The sequence below is a fragment of the Typopeltis vanoorti genome, chromosome 14 (genome assembly GCF_054136105.1).
Source record: "Typopeltis vanoorti isolate ZY-2024b chromosome 14, IOZ_Tvanoo_1.0, whole genome shotgun sequence".
Classification (NCBI taxonomy): Eukaryota; Metazoa; Arthropoda; class Arachnida; order Uropygi; family Thelyphonidae; genus Typopeltis; species Typopeltis vanoorti.
This window is the reverse complement of record NC_143562.1, coordinates 67,146,715-67,171,193: the sequence shown is the minus strand read 5'-3', so window position 1 is coordinate 67,171,193 and position 24,479 is coordinate 67,146,715. Positions and strand designations below refer to the sequence as shown.

At 32.9% G+C, this 24,479-nt stretch overlaps 1 protein-coding gene across 3 annotated transcripts in view; it reads right to left on the bottom strand.

Moving 5' to 3' along the window:
* Sec24AB (Protein transport protein Sec24AB) overlaps positions 1–24,479 on the bottom strand; it is a 290,512-nt gene that overhangs the window by 221,496 nt on the left and 44,537 nt on the right. For 2 of the 3 annotated variants that reach the window (XM_090404311.1, XM_090404312.1), the window contains exon 4: positions 15,013–15,105. The exons of the other annotated variant lie outside the window; for it this stretch is intronic. In XM_090404311.1, coding sequence (XP_090260437.1) covers positions 15,013–15,105 — 93 coding nt within the window. The remainder of the gene's footprint in view (positions 1–15,012; positions 15,106–24,479) is intronic. 3 annotated transcript variants of the gene reach the window in all.

Here is a 24,479-nt window from a genome sequence, read left to right as displayed (position 1 = left end):
CCCATATTTTGGAAAGTTTAATGCAACCATATTTATTTAGAGTAGGCTGATTTTTGAGAGCAGTTGCAGATTCCAAAAAATCTTTCTCATCTAATGTACTGCGATGGAGTAATGGTGGCCTGTCTCTCCAACTGATCCTATGAACTGTATCTAAAGTATGGTCTGGAAAGCCAAATTGACCATAGTCATGAATGCAGATACATTTGTTTTTTGCATTCTTAAAATGATATTGGCTGATCTTGTCTGTCCATAATAGGTCAACTTCTGCAACAATCTCTTGAGGGCTAAAAAGCCATGCAGAGATTGAATTTCTTTAAGATTCTGGCTATTTTTTTCTGACATGTCTCAGACATACAGAATGATAGTATGATTAAATCTTTTCAAGATAAGGATTGGTTATTGTTTTTTTTTTTTTTTTTTTTTTTGATACTGTGGGAACTGTAGCCATTAGATAAGAAGGTGTGGTGTATATGATCAAGTTCTGCTGTAAGAGAGGACTCACTGGAACAAAAGTTATAGGCTCTATTAGTTAATGTTTTAATGATAACATATTGTTGAGAAGGGAGAGGGAGATAAAGTTCATTAATGTGTCTGCCTGTGTGGGTGGGCTTCCTGTATATTGTAAAGGACTGGTTACCATTGGGTAGGCATGTTACCAAGCTGTCTAAAAGGCTAAACTATTAGTTTCTTTTTCCATGGTAAACTAGATTCAAGGGTGGAGACTACTGAAGTGACAGAAGAAAGAATCTAATGTGGCTGAGTCATGAGGCCAAACCTCCTATCTTAACCAGATAGAAGATTTGAGAGAGGCGAGTCAAGAGCTTGTTTAAAATATTCCATAAAAAATTGACAGGGGAGTGATGGGGGAGGTGCAAAGAGGTACCCTCTACCTGTTTATAAATTGTGCTTCCAAGAGAAGTATCCAGAATGGATAGCAAAGGAAAAGAGATCAGTAATATCAGAATGAAAAGATGTTATAAAGCGTAATTTAAGGGAATATTGCTGAACAGTGAGGTGATATCAAAACAAACTAAAACATTTGTATTATTTAGCATTAAATTCTCAATGGAAGTGAAGAGAGCTTGCTAACTGTTTTGCTAATTTACAGGATGGAAAATCTGTAGCATCTACTACAGGTCTTGGGGTGTTGAATTTGTTGCATCCCCCCCCACCAGATATACGGATGTATATTTGGGGAGAGGAGGCTGAATGGTTTGAGTTTATGATTTCAGGAGGGTAGAAAGAAACTTTTTTGAGCAGACTTTTCAATTATTTGATTTGAGATTTGGTGGGAATGCAATCTAAAGGTCTGTATGGTGGAGCAGTCTCTGAAAATTATGTCCATTTTTCTATTATATTCACTGGTATTAAGAATAACAGTAGCACTCCCCTTACCAACTTTGGTGATGACTATACTGCTATCTTTGTAGTTTCTTCGGGGCACTGAATTGGCAAGAATATAATTTCTTTTAGAAGGCAAAGATTGAGAAAGAAATGCTGAGGATGTCAAGCCTAATGTTGTTAGCTATTTCCAGGGCTAAGTTACAGATACTGCATTCAATATTGAACATTAGGTCTGATGCAGATACTTGCTTCAGAGCAACAGCAAAATTATGGCCAATAAGACTAAGGGCACTGAGAGTAGCATCGCTAAGCCTTTTCGATGACATTAACTACAATATGAACAGATTAAAAACAGGCATGGGTTTAGAATCCAGAAGATTGTTGTACCTTTTTTATGTTTATTTTTGATTTTTAAGAATTATTTCTGAGCTTTGCTTCTGAAATTTGATATTTCAGAAGCAAAGTGGCTTCTGAAATATCAAATATCTTTGATATTTCAGAAGCCACTTTGCATGCAAGTAAATTAACACCATCAACAATGAGCTATAAAAGCAAATTGTGGATTCAGGCGATATGGAAAAGGATAAGTACATCGAGAAGTAAACATTTATTTTATGTGCAATCTCTATAAACCAAGATATGTTTTTCAAAACCTGTAAATAGTTTAAATCTAGATGACAAAGAGAAAATAGTCCCATAAATGGCAGATGAACCAGTCTATTAGTAAGATCACTTACTTCATGTTCTTAATCATAATTATTGGTTTATGATGAATTTAGACTTAATGCTATTAGCAACATGGACTGCCATCCATGTTGCCAATAACATTAAGCTTGATACTGTTCAAATTTTAACATCCCAAATCGTCAAAAACTCATACAAAGATTATATAGCATTGAAAAAATTAAGGAATAAGAAAAAAAAGTTATGAAAACAGTTAAAAGGATAATGCTACTGTAATCCTAAAAAAATCATTCTGATTATGCAGACAAGCTAGCCACTTCACTAAAAAAAAATAATAAAATAAAATCCACTTAAAAAAAATAAATAAAATCACCTACTAAATGTATAGGTAAAACTTAGATATTGGCAGTTATCTTACTGATGAAGAACTTGCCAATCTCAACATCTTACAGTCTGTCTTTTGCAATTTGATTGCTAGTTTGCTCTCTCATCATTTCCTGTGTGTATGTGCACGTGTAATGGTGGATGGTCTCTTCTTTTCATATTTCCTCAATGACGCTGCAGTGCAAAGGCTCTGTGCTTTTGCCCATGTCTATTCCTTTTACATATTAATAACTTCCTGACTAACATCAAGTCCATCCATAAAGTTTTGCAGATGACACTCCATTCCTCTTTTTCATTTTAAAAATCTTGAAGTGCTTAAATGATCCAACTTTAAGACCTTCCATAATGTCTTAAACATCAAATCTCCTTGCCATTCAATAGGGAAGAGGACAACGATCAGTCGAGAGAGAACAACTTCTGATTAAAACTCTCCTATTTCAATACAATGAAAATAGGGTCCCATCTTATTTTTCATAGGAAAGATCTTCACTTTCTCTTACCTTAATGCAGTAATTCCCCCCTCCCCCCATCTGTGGAGGATAAGTTCCAAGACACCTCGTGGATAGTACTGAACCTTACATGCAATACGTTTTTTCCTATACATACATAACCATGATAAAGTTTAATTTATAAATTAGGCACAGTAAGAGATTAACAACAATAACTAACAATAAAATATAACAATTATAACAATAATGTGAATGGAATCTTAGAAACCTCAGCATATATTTTATTATTATTATTATTTTATGAAGTTGAGAACTTTCACATTTTTCACTTAAAAAGAAGCACTTTACAGCTTCTTTGGCATACAAGAACTGTGATACTGCGACATCGATTTGATAACCAGGAACTACTCAGAACAGCGTGCAATTTAAAACTTATGAATTGTTTATCACTAAAAGAAAGAGTCATACAACTTCATTTCGGCAATTTAAAATTACACAGACAAAGTGGATATTAGCTCCAACATTATTTCAAAGATGAACGTTTGTACAAACTATGAAAGTTTCATAAGTTGACCTGAGAGCTTATGAGAATGCAATCCTCGGCATCCTTGCCTTAGCTTGCACTCTTGACAAAATAGCTGTCAACTCGGGGATGCCAAGGATTGCATTCTCATAAGCTCTCAGGGCAACTTATCAAACTTTCATAGTTCATACAAATATTCAGCTTTGAAATAATGTTGGATCTCATATTCACTTTGGATCAAATGTTGAATCAAAGATCCACTTTGCCAATGTAATTATAAATTGTTTATTTCTGTAATTTTTCTATTTAATATTTTCAGATCGGAGTTGACCGTGGATAACTGAAACCACAGATAGGAAACCCATGGATAAGGGAGGATCATGGTAATAATACCGAGATCCCAAAATCACATTCACAGCCTTCTTGGCCTTCAAAAAAACTTTTGTGTTCTTCATTTAAAGCAATTTCCCACCTGCATAACTAATACAATATAACTTTTTTAAATAATTTAAATAACTTTTTCACTGTGGTTTATACGTGTTTCTTCTAATTAATACAATATAAATCTGAAAGTGGTGGAACCTTAGGTTATTTGTTCTCATATTTAGGGCAGTATTGCAAATCTCCTTAAACATGCTTAATGTTATTCAGAAGGAGGCAGTCCCCTTAACAGATAAATGCTCTAATATACACTCACTCCAGTCATTTTCTCAGAGTTCAGCTTCAAACTTACTGAGCCAGATTCTCATTTGCCTCTTTTCCCAAGAAAGATAACTTCTGGCTGTTCCATAAATATTAATAAGTCCTTGCATTCTCCTTAACCACTGTCATTTGAAAAACCAGAAAAACTGTATTTTCAAGAAAAAGCAAAAACAGAATAGAGTATACAAATTCAAACAGTTTGAAAACCATGCAGTCTGAATTCTCCACTAAATTTCATTCACCTCATTAAACTTTATTTTTTAAATAATGAAATTTTAAATTTCATATTTTTGGTTTCTTCTGTGTGGATATTAAATTCATTACTAAATATGAATTTAGTTATATGGCTTAGCATTAACATTGTTAAAAAAAAATAAATATCTTTATAGTTATTCATGTTTGTTTGAAACAATATAACTTATCTCAAAGTGCCTTTATTTGAGAGGGGGTACACCAGTGTTACTAAAATGTTACAAAGGGTACATGGTACTGAAAGTTTTGGAAACATTGATCTGGTTCAGTGATCTCCAAACTTTTCGCCATGAGGGCCACATTGGGTACTTCAGCACTGTTCAGCGGGCCATAGTAAAAAAAAACTCTAGAACTAGATATATGAGTTTTATTGAAAGCAGATAAAAACTGATTACCGAGTATGTGAGATTAAATTATCATATATTAATGACAACGAACACTATCAGCAAATTCTCATATTTTTATCATAAATTATAATAAAATGATTAATGTGAATGATGTAACTGTGTTTGTGTTTTTAAAATCTTATTACACTCAGGTTCAAATTTTGAAGTGCTAATGTTCATCAGATAAATTTGCCCTGTATTTTGACTTGATATATTTCATTCGGGAAAAACTTTGTTCGCAAAGATAAGTTGTGTCCCAAAAATAGAGATAAATTTACAAGCAAATTTCTTCAAATTTGAAAAATGCTCTAATTTGAATTCGAAACTTGTAAAATTTAAATTTTTTTCCCTTCGTTAGTCCATTTTAACCAACCTTTTACAGTCAGAAAGACCGTAACTTGGATTACGGTTACTTTTTGCTATTCGGGAATATATTTTTTGATTCTTATTGAAAAATTAGTCCAATTGGCAGGCCGGATAAAATCATATCGCGGGCTGTAGTTTGGAGACCCCTGATCTAGATTAACAGCAATGGAGATAATGCATCCTCGTCTTACATGTTGAAAGTTTTTTCACTCAGTCAAACTATAAATTTAAGATGCCAAGAAATGATTTCTTGGTTTAATCCTTTGTCCAAGTTTAAGCAACCAAAGTTTGCACATGAAGTTTCTTCATGACTTACTTGTATATAGAGGCTACATAGCCTCCATATACAATAGTAGCCCAGTCATCAAGAAACTGCACGTGCAAACTTTGTTTACTTACACTTGGACAAATGATTAAACCAAGAATAAAATTTCTTGGCATCTTTAATTTATTCTCTTATATCTCATTTAACCAAATCATCGTCCTGTATACCTCCAACAATTCCAACTGCTGACTTACAATTTAAATATAGACCATGTATTGCTCGATACAATATTCCATTTACATCCTATAACTATCATATTGAACAACTTTTCTCTTAGTACCTTGTCATATGCCTTTTCCAGATCTACAAAACTTAAATACAGATCCAAGTTATATTCCCATGATTTCTCAACTATTTGTCTTAAAGTGAAAATTGGATCCTGACAACCTCTATCTGGCCTTAAATTAAAAATGTCAAGAAATTATATTGTTTAATCCATTATCCAAGTGTAAGGAACCAAAATTTGCACATGAAGTTTTCTTCATGACTAGGCTACTTGTATGTAGAAGCTAATGACTTCATATTAATTGTCTTAGTATCCCATAATGCACACACTACAAAGTATAATGCTACGCATTATGAGAAGGGCCACTACCCAGACCGGTTTCAACCTTTGAGGTCTCATCAGTGGAGCCAAACATAATGCACAGAATTATACACATCTGAAAGGATGTGTGCTTTGCAATTATGGGATACTAAGACAATTAATGTGAAATCATTAGCTTCTATATACAAGTAGCCTAGTTGAAGAAAACTTCACCTGCAAACTTTGTCTGCTTACACTTGGATAAAGGATTAACAAGAATATAATTTCTTGGCATTGTTAATTTATAACCACATGAAAGAATTTTCTACAACTATCTAGCCTGAACCTAGCTGGTTTCTTCTTCAAGTTTTCCTTTCACAATTTTTCTTAACTTTTTCTCAGGTATACATGTCTAAATCTTACCAGGAACACTAAGAAGAGAAATTCTTCTGTAATTCTCACATTCAGTTTTATTTCACTTTTTATAGGTGGGTAATATGAGAGCTCTGTTCCAATAATCTGGAATTTGACCCTCTGACCAGGCCTTCTGAATTATTAAACTTTTATACTCCATGTGTGAGCATTTCGGGTTGAATATCAGACTCCAGCTGCCTTTACACATTTCAGGTTTTTAATGACTTTTTCTACATGAAGCAATACTGATATGCACTTCTGAATGCAATCCTCTTGAATGTTTCTTACATCAGTGTGCCGTAGTGCTTGTTTCATTTAGCAATCTTTCAAAATAATTACTCTGGACATCTAGAATATTTGTGTCTTCAGTTTTCACATTACCTTTAGTATCTCTGGTTCCTTTTATAGCTCTTTCCTCCATTTCTAAGCTTTTTCAACAGTCTCCAGAATATTTTGTCTTCCTTTTTTTTTTCTATGTTCTTGCAAGTCTTCCCATGACTCGTTTTACACACCGATTTGTTTTCTTACATTTTTCTCTGCATTCTCTCAGATCATACGTGCTTACTTTCTAGGGACTTGGATACAGTTTCTTCTTTTCTTTGATTGGCCCTAACTTTCTACCAAGGAATTGTACTATCCTTGAAGACAACCTCACCACATGCCTCTCTAGCTGAATCAATATTATTTCAGAATCTGTAGCTGAATCTTCAAGGTATGGTTCTTGTTTTCAAACTCTCATTTTTCCTTGAATAACATTTTTGTATTTCAGTCTAAAGTTTACCCCTGAAAGCTACACAAATTTTGATTCTTTTTAAAACTTTCTTACGCATTTTTTTCTTTTCAGTATGATCTTCAATTTTATCCTGCTCAAAATTAGTTCATATTTCTAGTCCTCTATATATACTCTTGTGTCCTGAAGCTATCACTATCAGCAAAAACACTGCCAATAAGATCTTATATATCTTGCATGTTCTCTCTACATGAGTTTGTGCGCAGCTATTTTATGCTAGAAGATAACATTAGTAAAGGCTAGTCCATGCCTTAACAGAAATCCAGCAGTTAGTTACCATTATTATTAGCTTTGCGTTTTTCCCCAACTTTTCCCAAAACATTTCTATATGTCTGGTATTGATTTCCTTAGCTATATACATCTCCACCAAGGATCAACTTTCAATTTCTCTTTGTGTTAGCTGCCTTCTGTCTTGAAAAAATTTTCCTCTTCTTCCTTAGAACCTTCTTTGAGACCATAAGCACAAATAGCCTCATTGTGCAATTCCTCATCCTAATATTTGCCCACATCATTCTACTTGATACTACTTGCAATTTAAGTAGATTATTCACATATTTAGTGTTAAATACTATTGCTACTCCTTTTCCTAGCTCATTATTGCCTGAATATCACATCTTCTATTTGTTGCTTAGAAGAATCTCATTATTTTCTTTGTTTTGTAACACACTTATTGATGTCCATCTGGTACTTATTCAGTTTTCCTATTTCCATTTCTTTTCCATTGATGCTTCCTAGGTTAATGGTGCCAATCTTGAACTCTGCTGATGGTGCAGTTATTTAAAAACCTATCACATGGATTTTACATGATGTTCAGTAATAACTTGTAAATGTAAATCGATAAATTTACTATTATCAATACAAATATTATTTTGCATCGATAATAGTAAATCTTTTCCTCTGATGAATCTGACTTATTTTTTGTCAGATAATTTTATTGAAGAGTAGCTGTTGCAATTCCTAAATATTAGATCTCCAATGCAATATCCCAAATAACATTAAGATGTGTGGAAAAAACCTACTGCATCATGCATAATGAAGAAAAAAAAAATTAAAAGCTAGCATTCAATTGTTATTTATAACAATTGAATGCTATTTTCTTAAAACACAATGCAACCATGTATGTTCACTTGCGTTAGTTTACAAATACAAATACTTTATAAGTATGTGTTTCAGGTTAATGCTAACAACACACGTATTAATGCTTTGTCAATATACTCTATCTTTGTACATTAAGAAATATAAATACGTTAGCAAAAGAATATTTTAATATTTGCCAAATATTTCAGTCTGAAATTGACTATCCTCAGTGGCTTGATAGGAACAGTTTTTGCAAGGTGGAATACAAACAATTGATCATTCAAAAGTAGAACGAGCCGTGTGATGTTACACTGCAAAGCACTAAAGATAGGTAAATTTCATCATTGATGAATAAATTAAAGGTATTAATTCACAATTTCATATAATAATCTTAATTTATAAATTCAATTAAAGACAACATTAGGCTAATGTAGGAATTAGATCTCAATTTAAAAAAAAAAAAAAGAAATTAGTGTGTTATCCGGATTAAACTTTCCTATATTTTTGACAAGGATGGGCAATCATGTCGATTCAAGTTAGGGCGCTGAAGTAAGGCCTCAGCACTCTCTTTGAATAGGCATTCGAATTTATAGTGACGTCTGTGTAGAAGGCGAGTTCTGGATCTGAGAATGTTGTGGCTTGTCTCTATCTCATGCTGCACCAATCCAGACTTATCAGATTTGTTGTAAAGAATGCATGATTGATGTTCTTGTATTCTTTTTTCTATAGAACGTTCGGTTTGTCCAAAGTACGACAGATTGCAGTTACAAGGAACTTCATATACACCAGGCAGCGACATAGTTGAGCGTTTATCTTTAGAAGATGGGAAATATTTTCTATAGAAAAAAGAATACAAGAACATCAATTGTACATTCTTCACAACAAATCCGATAAGTCTGGTTTGGCACAGGATATAGACAAGCCACAACATTCTCTGCTGAAGGACTTGCCTTCTACACAGATGTCGCTATAAATTCAAATGCCTATTCAAAGAGAGTGTTGAGGCCTTAGTTCAATGCCCTAATTTGAATATTGAAATGATTGCCTATCCTTGTCAAAAATATGGGAAAGTTTAATCCGGATAACACACTAGGTTTTTTTGTTCTTCTAACTGAGACCTCATTCCTACATTAGTCTAATGTTATCTTTAATTGAATTTATAAATTAAGATTATATGAAAGTGTGAATTAATACCTATGATTTATTCATTACTCTGATGAAATTTACCTCTGTTTAGTGCTTTGCAATGTAACATCGTGTGGCTCATTCTAATTTGAATGATCAATTGTTTGTATTCCACCTTGTAAAAACTGTTCCTATCAAGCCACTGAGGATAATCTGTTAATTTCAGACTGAAATATTTGGCAAATATTAAAAATTCTTGTGCTAACGTGTTTATATTTCTTAATTTAATGCCACAAGTATCTCTCAAGAATAGAATTTCTTTGTATATATACTAGGCTGCTCTGTTTAACTATAAAGATTAGTATTGCAAGCTTTCAAAAGTCTGATGACCAAGTTCAAATCTGGTTCATAGCGACTCCTACTCTACTTTGAGGTACCCAGCTATTAAGCGACCACCAGTATGGATTCCGTCGATGCCGATCAACAGGTGACCTGCTCTCATATATCACTCATCTCTGGACATATGCCATGGAAAAATTTCGCAAATCCCAAGTAGTTGCACTTGATATCTCTAAAGCCTTTGACCGGGTCTGGCACAATGGCTTACTAAGCAAGCTTCCATCATTTGGACTGTCTCAGGACTTCTGCAGATGGATTGCCAGCTTCCTGTCTGGAAGCACACTATGTGTGATGGTAGATGGCTCCCTATCCTCCCACCATCCAACTAATGCTGGGGTCCCACAAGGTTCAGTTCTCTCACCGACCCTCTTCCTTCTGTACATCAATGACCAACTTCAGTTGACCTACAATTCAATACACAGTTTTGCAGATGAAAGCACACTGCAGTCCTCCCTTTCATTTGATAAACCTTACCCTACACAACTCACTTCAACCCACAGAACATCAACCACAACTTCCCTTAATTCGGACCTCCAAGACATCCTTCGATGGGACTCAGATAACCTCGTCAATTTCAACAATAGTAAAACCCAGTTCTGTCTTATTTCCCACAAGAAAGAACCATTTTCCACAAGTATTATTTTTGACAACACTCAAATTCCCAGACAAGATGAAATTTCTCTTCTCAGAATTACCATGACATCAGGCCTCTCCTGGCATAAACACATTACAACCATTGCGTCCTCAGCTTCCAAAAAACAAAACTTTCTCTTTCGCTCAAGACGTTGCTTCACTTCAAAGCAACTGTTAACCTTATACAAATCACAAATCTGCCCAGCTATCGAATACTGTTCTCACATTTGGAGTGGGGGCTCCTAAAAACTCCCTCAATACAGAGGAGAGCAATTAGACTGATAAATGATCCAACTCTTACCAACTCACTCCTTCGCCCCCACTTTCACATAGACATTTAGTCTCTGCAATTTGTATATTCTACAAATATTTTCATGGAAAATGCTTATCTGAAACAGCATCAATAATTCCGCCACTCTGTACTAAACCCATTGGAACACGTACAGCCACTGCCCAACATCCCTTCACAGTATGCCTTGAAACCCATAGAACAAGTTTATTTTCCTCTTCCTTCATCCCTGCTACTGCTGTACTGTGGAACAGTCCCCCCCCCCCGATGTATTTCCCAAGGAATACAATGTACAGGCTTTTAATCGAATGTCAACAAGTTTCTCCTTTCCCATCCCACTATCCATATACGGTACTAAAGTACTATAGGTTGACCAGCCAACCTCTCGTATATGGGCCCCAACATAAAAAAAAAAAAGATAATTCTGAAAAACATTTTATACATAAACAAAGAAACAATCTATTCAAGAATATGCAGTTCACTTTTCTATTAGTGACTTTACTTTGCAATATAGGAACATCAGGAGACAATTATGCAAATTACTAGAATTTCATACTGTAGAGTTTTACTCTAATGTAATTAGCCATTACTACATAACTTTTCATCTGGTTTCATTATATATAATATACCAATCCAGAATTCAGGTAATTGTACATCATTATTTATAAAATCATTAAGAGTTATTCTCTAAATGTTTGACAAAGTGACATGATATTAGTACACGCTAATTTTAACTGTCGATTATATGAGATGCATAAATGAATAATATCCTATTCATTTTTCCACTCTTGTTTAAAAATCCGAAACCTCATACAATTTCCGAACCTTCAAATAAAACTCAAATAAGAGTTATTCTCTAACACTATTTAACAAAGAAATGTGATTTAGCACAAACCACTTTTAAATTTATGATTTCACAAGCCAATTTCCATTTTAATAGTACTTGAAATATATAATCATCAAATTCCTGACATGTACCCTCAAGGGGTGTACAGGATATGACAGTACTACATGAAAAAATTACATCATTACTAACTTCCTATCTACAATTTTCCTCCAAATCAGTCTGTTACTTGTCAAGACTCCAACATTATCAGATCTTATATTTCTATCGTCTAAGGCACTTTGTACCGTATCAATCCACCTATATCTTTGTCTTCCTCTGGGTCGTTTTGCTGCCAACCTGGTAGAGAACACTTGTTTTGATAATCTTTCCACGCCCATTCTGTTTAAGTGACCATACCACCTGAGATTAGCTCTGCTAACGCATTCCTGGATGCTGACAATGTCAAGTTCTTTCCTAATATCCTCATTTTTAATATGATATTGCCATTGATGCCATCTGTTCACACCTCTAATCTTTCTCAGGACTCTCATATCTGCAGTCTCTAGTCTTTGGTCAAGTGTTTTACTTCTGACCCAGCTCTCAGATCCATAAGTTAAAACTGGTTTGAACACTGTCTTGTATACAGCTAACTTAGTGTTTTGACTAATTTCTTTCTTATTCCATATGAATTTATTCAGTTGACTGCCTACCATACCAGCTTTGTTGATTCTGTTGTCTATTTCCATATTTAATTTACCATCTTCACTAAAAATCATGCCTAAGTAGCTGAAATGTTTTACTTGTTCCACATGTTTCCCATTCACAACGCAGTTGACATTTTCAACAATTCTACCTATTTTCATTGTCTTTGTCTTTTTAATGATGACCTTCATACCATATCTATTACAACAGTTATTCAATTTAGTCAGGGAATCTTGCAAACTTGTAGCGGATTTATTTAGAATTATAACATAGTCTGCATAAAGCAAAGAGCTGACATTAACATCTCCAATTCTGATATCATGTTTAATACCACTTACCTTCATAATGTGATCCATATAGATAATGAATAACAGAGGGGATAATGTGTATCCTTATCTCACTCCAGATTTAACATTAAACCATCTTCCTATACTTCCTTCAATTCTAACTGCTGACTTACAACCCAAATAAAGACTAAGTATTGCTTGATATAATGCCCCATTGACACCATATAACTGTAGCATATTGAATAGCTTCTCTCTTGGCACCTTGTCAAATGCCTTTTCCAGATCGACAAAACTTAAATACAGATCTTTGTTATATTCCCATGCTTTCTCAACTATTTATCATGAAGTGAAGATCTGATCCTGATGAAATATATAAATGAATCTTTATTTAAAAATATAAAATTTAAATTTATAATGACAACGTATATGAATATAATTTTTTTTGTTTTTTTTCTTTTAGGAATTCTTATAATTGTTGACTTTGAATTAATTGCAATGCTTCTGATAAGCACATGCATTTATGCTGCATAGATAAAGGCAACTTTATATCTATTAAGTACCATATTATTCACTCGAATATAACTCACTTTTTTTTTCCCAAAATTAAAGCTAAAAAATCGTGGTGCAAGATATATGTGGGGATTTTCAGATCTTTTTTCATGAAAACTAAAGTTTTCATGAAAAAATTGAAAATGGGTATGACTTACCAAGAATCTCCCATTCACTATTGCTATTTCTGGCCGACAGAGTGGTTTCCTTGTGTACATCCTATCCAAACAGCGTCATCTTCTTTCCCATTATTTCAAAAATTACCAGTAATTTACAAAACTTGAGATGTGTAATGAACAATTTCTTCACAAATGACTAATGAGAAGTGAAAGCAGAGTGCGAAACAGACAGCAATGGTAGGCCAGTAGAGAGAGCAGCTATGAAGACATGCATATGATTGGTGCGGTATTAACAAAAGACAACACGACCAAACATAAAAGCAAGCCAACAATTTTTAAGAAGAAATACTAATTCTCTTCAATTCCATAAATCACTATATACTTCTTAGTTTTAACACATTCAGTTGAATTTTATTGCTGCTTTGCGTTTGAGCTGGAGGGTAGACTCATACACACATCTAACTAAAAACAGTAGTTTTTAGTTAGATACTGTGTTTACCTGTGCAACATATGGTTTTGCTTGAGTTTATAACAGCATAGTTTCTGTGGGAGGAGACATGATTCATTAGTTAGGGCCATTTTTACCCCAGTTGTCTCTAATTGCACTATTTGTTGAGAAATATATTACACAGACTGCAAATGTCTCTGTATCTTATTCAGTGACACAATAAAACTACTTGTTTTTCTTGCATCTGCAGTATAGTGGCTATTGGGGAGGGCATGTTGTTTATTGCATGGAGCGAATTACTATCGCCCTGAAGTGTTTAAACTTTTTTTTTGTGTGCGAGATATATGCGAAACTTTTTGATTTCTTTTTTTTTCATAAACTAAAATCAGGCTTGGGAATTATACGTGAGGGAGAGTTATATTCAAGTAAATACTGTATTAGTATTTGCAAAAGATTTAACATTAAAGCATAACTTAATGTTTAGACATAAGTCATTATTATTTAATCTGAAAACGCCTCGCAAATCTTCACTGTAACATACTCAAAACATAAAAATTCCTGAACAAATATAGCAGGTAAATAACTATTAAGAAATAATAATAAATGTAGTTTAATCCTTTTATCCAAGTGTAAGCAAACAAAGTTTGCACCTGAAAATATCTTCAGGACTGAGGTAAGGTAGTGCAACACCAGGCAACTCCGAGCAAAGGTGGACCAAGCTGTCTCAGTATCTCCCATAATGCAAAGCACATCTCCTTGCAGACATGTATACTGCTATGCATTAAGGGGAGGGCCACTACCCAGACCGGTTTCAACCTTTATTGAGGTCTCATCAGTGAGAGGCAGACCCAAACGTGGAGATACTAAGGCAGAAGCAATAGGAGATAAACTTCCGACTATTAAGAAAATAAAAAAGAAAAAACAGGCATAATGGAAATGAAGAGCAAACAGAAATTTGTGGAAGTGCTTCAAAATATTTAAGTATTTGAAAGAATTAAATCAGATTATATCGTGAAAATTGAATAAAATCAAACAACACAAAACATCTCAAAGCAATGTAAAGAGAAGATGGGAAATAATCACCACTTTCAAATATCTGAATTTTTCATATTTGAAAAAAAATTGTGATACTCTCTTTACCAGATATGTCAAGATTTATAATAAGTTATTAATGATAAACATTTTATAGCTAAAAAAAACTAAAATAATAGTGCTCACTCAATCATTTAATTAAAAACAAAATTTAAGCAATGTTGAATGTGAAATTAAAAGACCACTTTCTAGAAACAACATTTTTGTAATGTTTTATCAAGTTTACAATGCAGCTATATATTTATATACTTTATTACAAATAACAGTGACTTTTCTCCCCCCCCCCAAGTGATAACAAAATACTATCAGTTTGATACCTACTAGGTTTGTTAGAAGGAAACTGCCCTTCCATGAAGTCATAACGCTGTGTTGGGATAGGCGAGGGATTCCGTGAAGAACGAGCAGAAGGGGGCTCTGCATAATGAAAAAAATAAAAAAAAGCATGCATTGCACACAAAAAGCAACTAGAAAATTAGATGCAGAACCACATTCAATATTAAAAATGCCCTACGTAAAGAATTAGTAATATATTTTTTATAAGGATATGAAATGCTAGGAGGGAAAAGATTCAAAGACAAACATTAAATGGGAATAAGTGTAATGATTAGTGCTTATATGTATCATTAAAACACTCATATACGTGCATTTCTAAGTCATGCTGCTATATATGTGTGTGTGTGTGTGTGTGTATATATATATATATATATATTTATATATATAATAAATATATATATATATTTGTAACTTATTACAAATGTGTGTGTGTATACACACACATTTGCAGCAAGTTACAAAACATCAAGACCCTTCCTGATCATTTAAGATGACTAACCTGATTTCCATATTTTGTACATAATTCTTAATGAGAAAATTCATCATAAAGATACTTAACATGCTATTGGAAAGCTCATTTTCATTAAAAATAAAATATATATATATTGAAAAATTATGTGCTGGCTCACCAGTTAGGCAAGTAACTAATTTTAAAGATGCTATCCTCTACCACAGTCACCTATCATATTATAGTCATGTGTTTATTCCTGGATCTGGTAAATTTATAAGCTTCTGTTAATGCAATGGCAAATTTTTACCCTATATAACTACCAGTGTTAAAGCAAATATAACAACTACTATTAGTGTATTTATCAGTTTGTGAAGAAAAAAATGCCTTTTATTATAAGAACATTATTTTTCATTAATAATACAGTTTTTTGCTGTTTACAATTCCGGCATTTATGTCTGGAATTGCCTTCATGGAAAAATAATTTCTTCTCTGCCATTATAAGCAAATGTTGAAATCACTATCATAAAAACTCAGAATAAAATAAAACCCTCAGGGTCTACACATAACCACATTAATGCATTTATGAATTCTGATGGGCTCCAAAACATTGTGCGATAGACAAGGCTGGTAATGTCATATGACATGGCAGCAACTCAGAAAACAATCAAAAAGCATTTCAATTGGAATCAGTATAATGAAATATTCTGAGAAAATAAATACTTCTTTATCAACTGGACAAGTTAATGTCCACTATTAATGGTCAAATTCTACAAATTCCATTACTGAGTAAGAAACAAGATAATTACAGCTATCCTTGTGTATCTATTTCAGGACCAATTCATCACAACAGGTTGCTGTTGTGATGAATTGGTTACTGTGAAGTATGACCAAGCTCTATAAAGATAAAATTAGGCAGTGCATATCCTTACCTCTAATTGGTCGTATTCCATTACAACAAAACAGGCATTTCTAATGATCAGAATTCTCCAATGCAATAATGAGGTAACATACAAAAACTATTTACAACATAAAACAGAACCAACATTATTAAACAAAACTGACGATTAAATCCTCTTCTGATTTTTTTTTTACTTGTCAACTAAAAATTCTTACTTGTCACAGATGAGCATATTTTTCAAGCCACATATATCTTCTTCTTCCTTTCCAGTAATAGGCCTAGTGACTTATGTTTTCTTCCCATCTTTTCAAAGGACATCCTCTATTCCTTCGCCCTTGAGGTCAGCATCTCTGCATCTTTCTGGGAATGTTCTTTTACTCATTCTTTCTGTATGTTGTCTCATCTCACTCTATAAAGATTGATGTAGTCTAAAACAGATATCACCTCCAATTCCTTTAAGATATCGCTATTGCTCTTGAAGTCTAGTCTATTATATACAGCTGTTTTGTGCATGAATCCCATTTCAGAGCATATCAGTCTTTTTCCAATCTGCTGGAATTATGGTTCAAGGGCTTCTGAACCATATGTTAGGATAGGTCTTGCTATTGAGTTATGGATTCTTATTTTTGTTTTCTTGCTTATTAAATTTGGATTGAATATCTCATTGATAGTTTTGTTATTCATACATAATTGGTTATTTTATGTTGCATGTCTTTCTCCCTTTCATAAGATTAGTGGTAGCCTAGATATTTGAATGCCTTAATCTGTTGTATAATATCATCGTTGATGCAAATTTTGCTTCTAATTGGGTTTCAGCCTTTAAATAAAATAACTTTGGTTTTGGAAGTGAGATTTCCATACTGTATGTTTCTGCTATTTCGTTTAATGAAAAGGCTGCTCACTGTAGTGAATCTTCATTATCTACAATTAGAACCTGATCATCGGCAAATAAAATTGCATCGATGTTGGTGTAATCATTTATGTGAATGACAAAAATTGGTTGTTTCCCTCCACTCTTATATTATTATTAATATAGATATTAAAGAGGAGTGACAATAGACTACATCCTTGTTAGACACCTGCATTTATGTTCTGAGATTAAGAATTTTGTGTGACTATCTTTATTGTAATTTGGTTCTTGTTATATATATTGAAAATTGATTTAATTAACTGGTTAGAAATGTTGGCATCTCTTAAAATTTACAGTGGCTTATTACAATTGACTTTATCAAAAGCTTTTTTTATAAATGATGAATAATATATGGGTCTAGATTTAATTCTCTTCTTTTTTCTATCAGGAGCTTGAGGGTAAAAAAAGGCATCAGTGCAGGATCTGCCTTTACGGAAACCATTTTGTTCCTCTCCAAAAATATTTTCATAATATTTGATTAATTTAGTCTTTAAGAGACTTGAATATATTTTATATCCAGTGTTTAAAAGGCTAATGCCTGTATAGTTTTGACATTCATTAATACGGTCTTTTTTGAAGATGGGGATGATCATAGTATTTTGCCAGTTTTCTGGTGGTAATGGGCCATTTAAGATCTTATTCATGAATTCTAATAGATTGTATCTGAAGTTATCTCCAGAGAATTTGAAAAGTTCCATATTAATACCATCTTTGCCCTATATATATATATTTGTATATAATTTTGTACTTGAACAGAAAAAAAAAGTCACTACTTCTCTTTACATAACTGATTTCATGTTTCATTTTTCTTTTCTTGTGAGAAAAAAACATTTTGCCATGCTCTAATGTAATGCATAAACTGCATTAATCATGAAAAGGTTGACAACTAATGTGAAAATTAGTTTTTCCTGCAAATTGCAAATGACTATGCTCCATCAATAGTCATAATTCTGCTGTTAAACATATGATAACACAAATACTGGAAGGAGAACTGTATAAGTTTTTATACAATGTTCTGTAAGTAAAATATTATTGATAAATGGCACAGAAAAAAAAAAATTGACTTGGATTGTGAATACTTAAAAGAGGATATTATTTAAAGCATAGATGTGTTACCTTGGCAGTTCCAAATCAGTTGATCTTAAAATGCTTTTTGTGTGAATTTCTTTGTGAATCATGTCTAACATCGCCATCAAAAACCAAAGAAGGAAATAACAGATCAATGAAGTTTTGTTTACAGCTAGAGAGTCCTAAAACACACAATGTTTTGAACAACATATAGGAATGAATGATATAAACACGTAATCACAAGAAAGATATTTATTTAACCAAATATTTCGGTCTGGAAATAGCAGACCATCGTCGGTGGTATTACAAGAACAGTTTAAAAAAAAAAAAATATACAAGCTAGAATACTAACAATAGATCGTTGAAATTAGAACATGCCGCGTGATGTTATATCACTAAGTATGAAACGAAATATTTTGAAGTAGAAACATGATTGAATTTGCTATAAAAAAAAAAAAAAAAAAAAAAAAAAAAAAAAAAAAAAAAAAAAAAAAAAAAATTAATGAGTAATCTTGATTAGGCTTTCCCAGATTTTTGATATAGATATGCAGTCATTACGATTCAGGTTGGGATGATGGAGCAAGGCCTCCACGCTTTCCTTGAACAAACGTTCGAACCTATAACGGGATCTATGTAAGAGGCGAGTTTTGGACCAAAGGATGCTGTGGTCAGTTTCAATCCCGTGTTGAGCCAAACCAGACTTTTCAGGTTTATTGTGAAGAATGGATGATTGATGTTCTTGGATTCTTTTTTCAAGAGAACGTCCAGTCTGTCCAAAGTAAGAGAGATCACAGTTGCAAGGAATTTGATAAACTCCAGGAAGAGATAAAGTTGAGCGTTTGTCTTTAGGAGAAGGAAAATGAGAAGACAATTTGTTAATAGGAGAATACGTAGCTGTTAAATCATATTTCTTCAAAATTCTTGCGATAGGTTCTGAAATACCGGAGATATAAGGAATAGGTACTCGACGTATTGAATCTTTGTTGTTTTGTGGAGGATTATAAGATGTAAGAAGACGTTGAATACTTTTTTCAGAAAAGCCATTGAGTTTCATGTGTTGCTGGATAGTAGAAAGTTCTTTCTGTAGATAATCAAAAGTAGAACAATTAGTTTTGGCTCTTTTGATGAGACATTTTATAATTCCTGTTTTTTGACATGGATGATGGGCTGATTCTTTCAGAATATAACGACCTGTGAATGTTGGTTTCCTGTATACTGTAGTTGTAAGAATATTTGAAGATGATCGGATGAGGAGAACGTCTAAAAAAGATAACTGGTTGTTTTCTTCTAATTCCATAGTAAACTTTATGTGATGATGTAAGGAATTAATACTGTTTAAAAAGGAAGATAAAGTGTTTTTACTGTGAGGCCAAATAGCAAATATGTCATCTATATATCTTACCCAAAAAGATGGTAGAGGGAAACTAGATGTGAAGAGGACTTTTTCTAAATGTTCTAAATAAAAGTTGGCTAAAGCTGGAGAAAGAGGACTTCCCATGGCTGTTCCTTCTACTTGGCTATAAAATTTGTTTTGACATATGAAATAACCAGAATGTATAACGAAATCGAATAGTTTTATAATATCTTGAGGAAAGATGTCAGCAAGTAGTTTTAAAGTTTCCTTAAGAGGTACATTGGTGTATAAAGATTCTATATCAAAACTAACCATAAGATCTGTAGGTTGTAAGGAGACATCTTTTAATTTTTCTAAGAAATCTGAGGAGTTTTTTAAAAAAGAACTCGAGTTGCCAATGTAAGATTTCAGTAATTTAGCTAGATATTTGGCTATACGGTAAGTAGGAGAATCAATGCAATCTACTATTGGACGAAGAGGATAGTCAATCTTATGGATTTTTGGAAGGCCATAAAATCTAGGAGGTCTTGCAAAATGAGTTTTAAGTCTTTCAATTGTGTCTTTATCCAAACTGATGACTTCATCAAGGAGAGAATTTAATTTCTTTAGTTGTCTGTTGGTTGGATTATAATCAATTTCTTGATATGTGGAGCGATCTCGAAGCAAAAGCCTAATCAAGATTACTCATTAATTTTTTTTTTTTTTTTTTTTTTTTTTTTTTTTTTTTTTTTTATATAGCAAATTCAATCATGTTTCTACTTCAAAATATTTCGTTTCATACTTAGTGATATAACATCACGCGGCATGTTCTAATTTCAACGATCTATTGTTAGTATTCTAGCTTGTATATTTTTTTTTTTTTAAACTGTTCTTGTAATACCACCGACGATGGTCTGCTATTTCCAGACCGAAATATTTGGTTAAATAAATATCTTTCTTGTGATTACGTGTTTATATCATTCAGTCTTATGTCGCAAGTATCCTTAAAACAACAACATATAGGAATAAAGTTATGTATACTAAGTGGTGCTAAAATTTTAATGGTTTAAACATTTCAAACAGGGCAAAGAAATTATACAATAATCCTTAAAGTGAATGAATGAAAATAACCCGCACTCCTCAAGTGGACATTTTGTTTATAAATGTGATTTACTAGCAAATAAGTGTTTGACATTAGAAGAATAAATACTACCAAAATAGACAAATTTTTCAAGTCAGTCCAAAGCCTGTATGTATATTATTACTTAGGGGCTGAATTTTGAAGAGACATGAATAACAAAATATTTCACTTATCCATATTTTGGCTTATTTGATTTTGTCACACTGCGCGTAACAGCGAAATCAGTTAGTCCGAAAGAATTTTTTTTTTTTTTTTTGCCATAGTCTTTGCTTTAACTTTTTTTTAATGTATGAAATCTGTACATCTCAAAAATATGCAAGTATGAAAATTAAATGTTACATTGAAATTTGGACTAAGTGCATAATAGCATTTAAAATAATGGAAGAAAGAAAGAAAAATAAATCTATGGAAATTTGATACAATAAAAATGTTTACAAAGCTGTAATATCTCGAGCAAACAATATAAATCTAACAATTCTTTACATCACACACTTTTTAATGGCAAAATGTCCCCCTCCCCTTTTTTGGAGTCCACTGGAGGGGAGGTATGGGAAAGGCTGTTCCAGAAACGAAAGCAGATGGAATATATGAACGAAAGAGAAGGTGGTTCATTAAGTTTGAAACTGAACTGTGTATGAATGCTGACTACCACCTGCTCATGTTTTTAAATTTAGAGGAAAGGGAAAACTTTCCTCTAAATTTAAAATCTTGAATTACATTCCGGTCTTGAATGGAGACTGGAATGTAATCCAAAAGTAAGGATGAAATGAGGTATGCTCTTCCTTCCAAGAAATAAGACAGGATTGCATTCATATAATGAAAATGATGTCAATAATCGATGTTTTAAAAGGCACTGGTTATTCAAGATATTGATATTTGAATCATATTAGCACTACAAAGAATGAAGTGTACTATTATCAGCAAAGGTGCTTGTCAATGTAGAGAAAACTGCAAATCCATAAGAAACAAAAAAAAAAAACACACACATGAAAAAAGTGGCAAGATATTTAACATTAAATTCAATTCTGCACATATTTCAGTTTAAGTATCTTAAACCATCATTGGTGTAACAAAAAGAATTGAAAGATTCAAACAGTAATAAAGTAGGTGGCATTTTTTTTTTCATGTTCAGTCAGCCATAAGAAAGTTAAATAAATATAATACTACTAGGATCCAAAACAGATGTGTATGTGTGTAACTATAAAGAAAAAATAAACCAAGAAAAACTGGGAGGGGGACTAAAATACAATGTCAAATTTGTGGAAGTAACTGCAATAATTTTGATGTTTTTCTAGCAGAGATCAAAGGAAGCAGACTGTGGACTCTTCATAGTATAGTAATAAGTGATCTTCCTTGGTCATCTGTACTTATCACCAATAACAAAAAAAGATCAATAACCCATATGATCAAAGCAATTCTGGTGACCAACTGTAGATAACACTGATCAATGAGATCTCAATTTCATAAAACTGGATGATGCAGATATGTAGATAAAAAATGTTTTGTAACTTACTGTATTTGCTTTAAAAAAATAAACCAGGAAATGTATAAGTTAATATTAATGAAAATAAAACCTAAAGTTATGTGACAGAGAGAAAAAAACACAAATTTATGATTATATCTGAAAACTTTCAGAGCCATTCATCTGCTGTTATTTTGAAAAATAAATAATACACACACCGCATGAAAGGAAATTATAAGAAGTTACTCTTGTTTACATTTCTTATTTTTATTTATGTATTTTTTTTTTTTGCCAGTTGATTGAGTGGATAGCATACCTGCTCTCCAACTGACAGGTTGTGAGTTTGAATCCCACCGTGGGCACAGATGTTTGTAAAAGCCTGCTCTGGACGAGCTTGTATAAGCTCGTTGAGTTTTTAAGGCTTGTCATTTTTAATGATAAAAATGCATTTTATCATTGCATGAGCAAACAAGACTCTGCACATGAACTATCATCATGACTATAGATAGCTGACTTCAAATTACCCCAGTATACCATAATAGTGCCAACAGTTACTTTCAAGTATATATAATGCCATGCAATTATGAGAAGGGTCACTATCCAGAGTTTGACCTCTAATTATTATGACACCTTCATGATTTCTAGGACCTAATGGGGAAGGCCACTTCACACATCACTACACAATCCCTTACCTCCAATCTACTGTCTGCTACACACAGTATTTTGTTTGTTAACTGTGTTTTGCTACAAGTTTGCTACTTATGACTTCTGCTATTGAGTTAGACAAGTTTGCTACTTATGACTTCTGCTGTTGAGTTAGATCTTCACAATCTAGTCAAGCTCTCACTAATGTGAGTTCGATAAAAGTCAATGGTTAAGAATTTAGGGAGACACAACATGCATGTTAAAATAATTACTTTACTGAATTGTTTAAGTTAAGGGATATTACATCCCATATCATTTCTTAGCCGAATAAGAAACTCAAAGAGTTTCATGCCGAATTGAAGCCTTTGGCTCTTCATGTATCTAATACTTTACTGAATATTAAGAAAGTAACATTTGACTTTTCGACCTCTGTATTGAGGTCATCATCAGAAAAATACATATGTATAAGAAAAAAGCTACATGCTACTGCACTTTACGAAGGTAAAATGAATCTAAGCTGCTTATTAATCTTTTATCTAGCCTGACCTCAAGTAAGAAAAGGGAAAAAATTAATAATATTAAAAAATAATAAAAAATAAAATAAAATAAAGTTTTAAAAAAAAGTAAATATAAAAATAAATTAAAAGCAGAACTATATTAAACATTTCTAAAGTCCTCTCATATTGAGATTTCCTTCTGGGCTTGTTCTGGTTTGGATTGTGTTTTACCATTTCACAGGCTTCTTTAAATTTTCTCTCAAACCAGGTTTTGGTGGGGTGTAGGGACTTGGTGCCTTTCCGATCAATTCTAAGGTGTGTTTGGAGTGCATGGTCTGAAGTAATGCCGACATTACTTCAACCTTAATATCACCTCTGGGTCTGGGTCCCGCTCAATAAAGTCTAAACCGGTCTGGGTAGTGACCCTTCCCATATCCTTATAGGTATTATACATACCCATAAGGATATGTGTTTTGCATTATGGGATAGTAAGGCAAGCGATGTGAAGTCATTAGCTTCTATATGCGAGTTGCTCCAGTCCTGAAAATACTTCCAGCGCAATCATCGTTTACTTATACTTGGATAAAGGATTAAACCAAGTATATAATTTCTTAGTATCTTTAGTTCTGAAGGTTATTGAAAAAGCTTAAAAATGAAGGAAAGAGTATAGTAAAAGGAATCAATGATGATAAAGGTGACATGAAAACTGAACATATCCTAGATATCTGGAGTAATCGCTTTGAAAGACAGTTAAACAAAACAAGCAATGACAGAATAGTGGAAAATATTCAAGAGGAATACAAAGAGAAGTACATAACAATATCTGAGGTAGAAAAAGCCATTAAAAACTTGAAATGTGGAAAGGCAGCTGGAGTAAATGATATATGACCAGAAATTATTATATATAGAGATAAAGTTTTGCAGTGGTTGCACTACCTAATTCAGAAGGCCCAGTTAGAAGGTTGAATTCCAGATGATTGGAGATCTCTCATAGTTCCGATCTATAAAAAAAAGGAATGAAGATGAATGTGGGAATTAGAGGAATTTCTA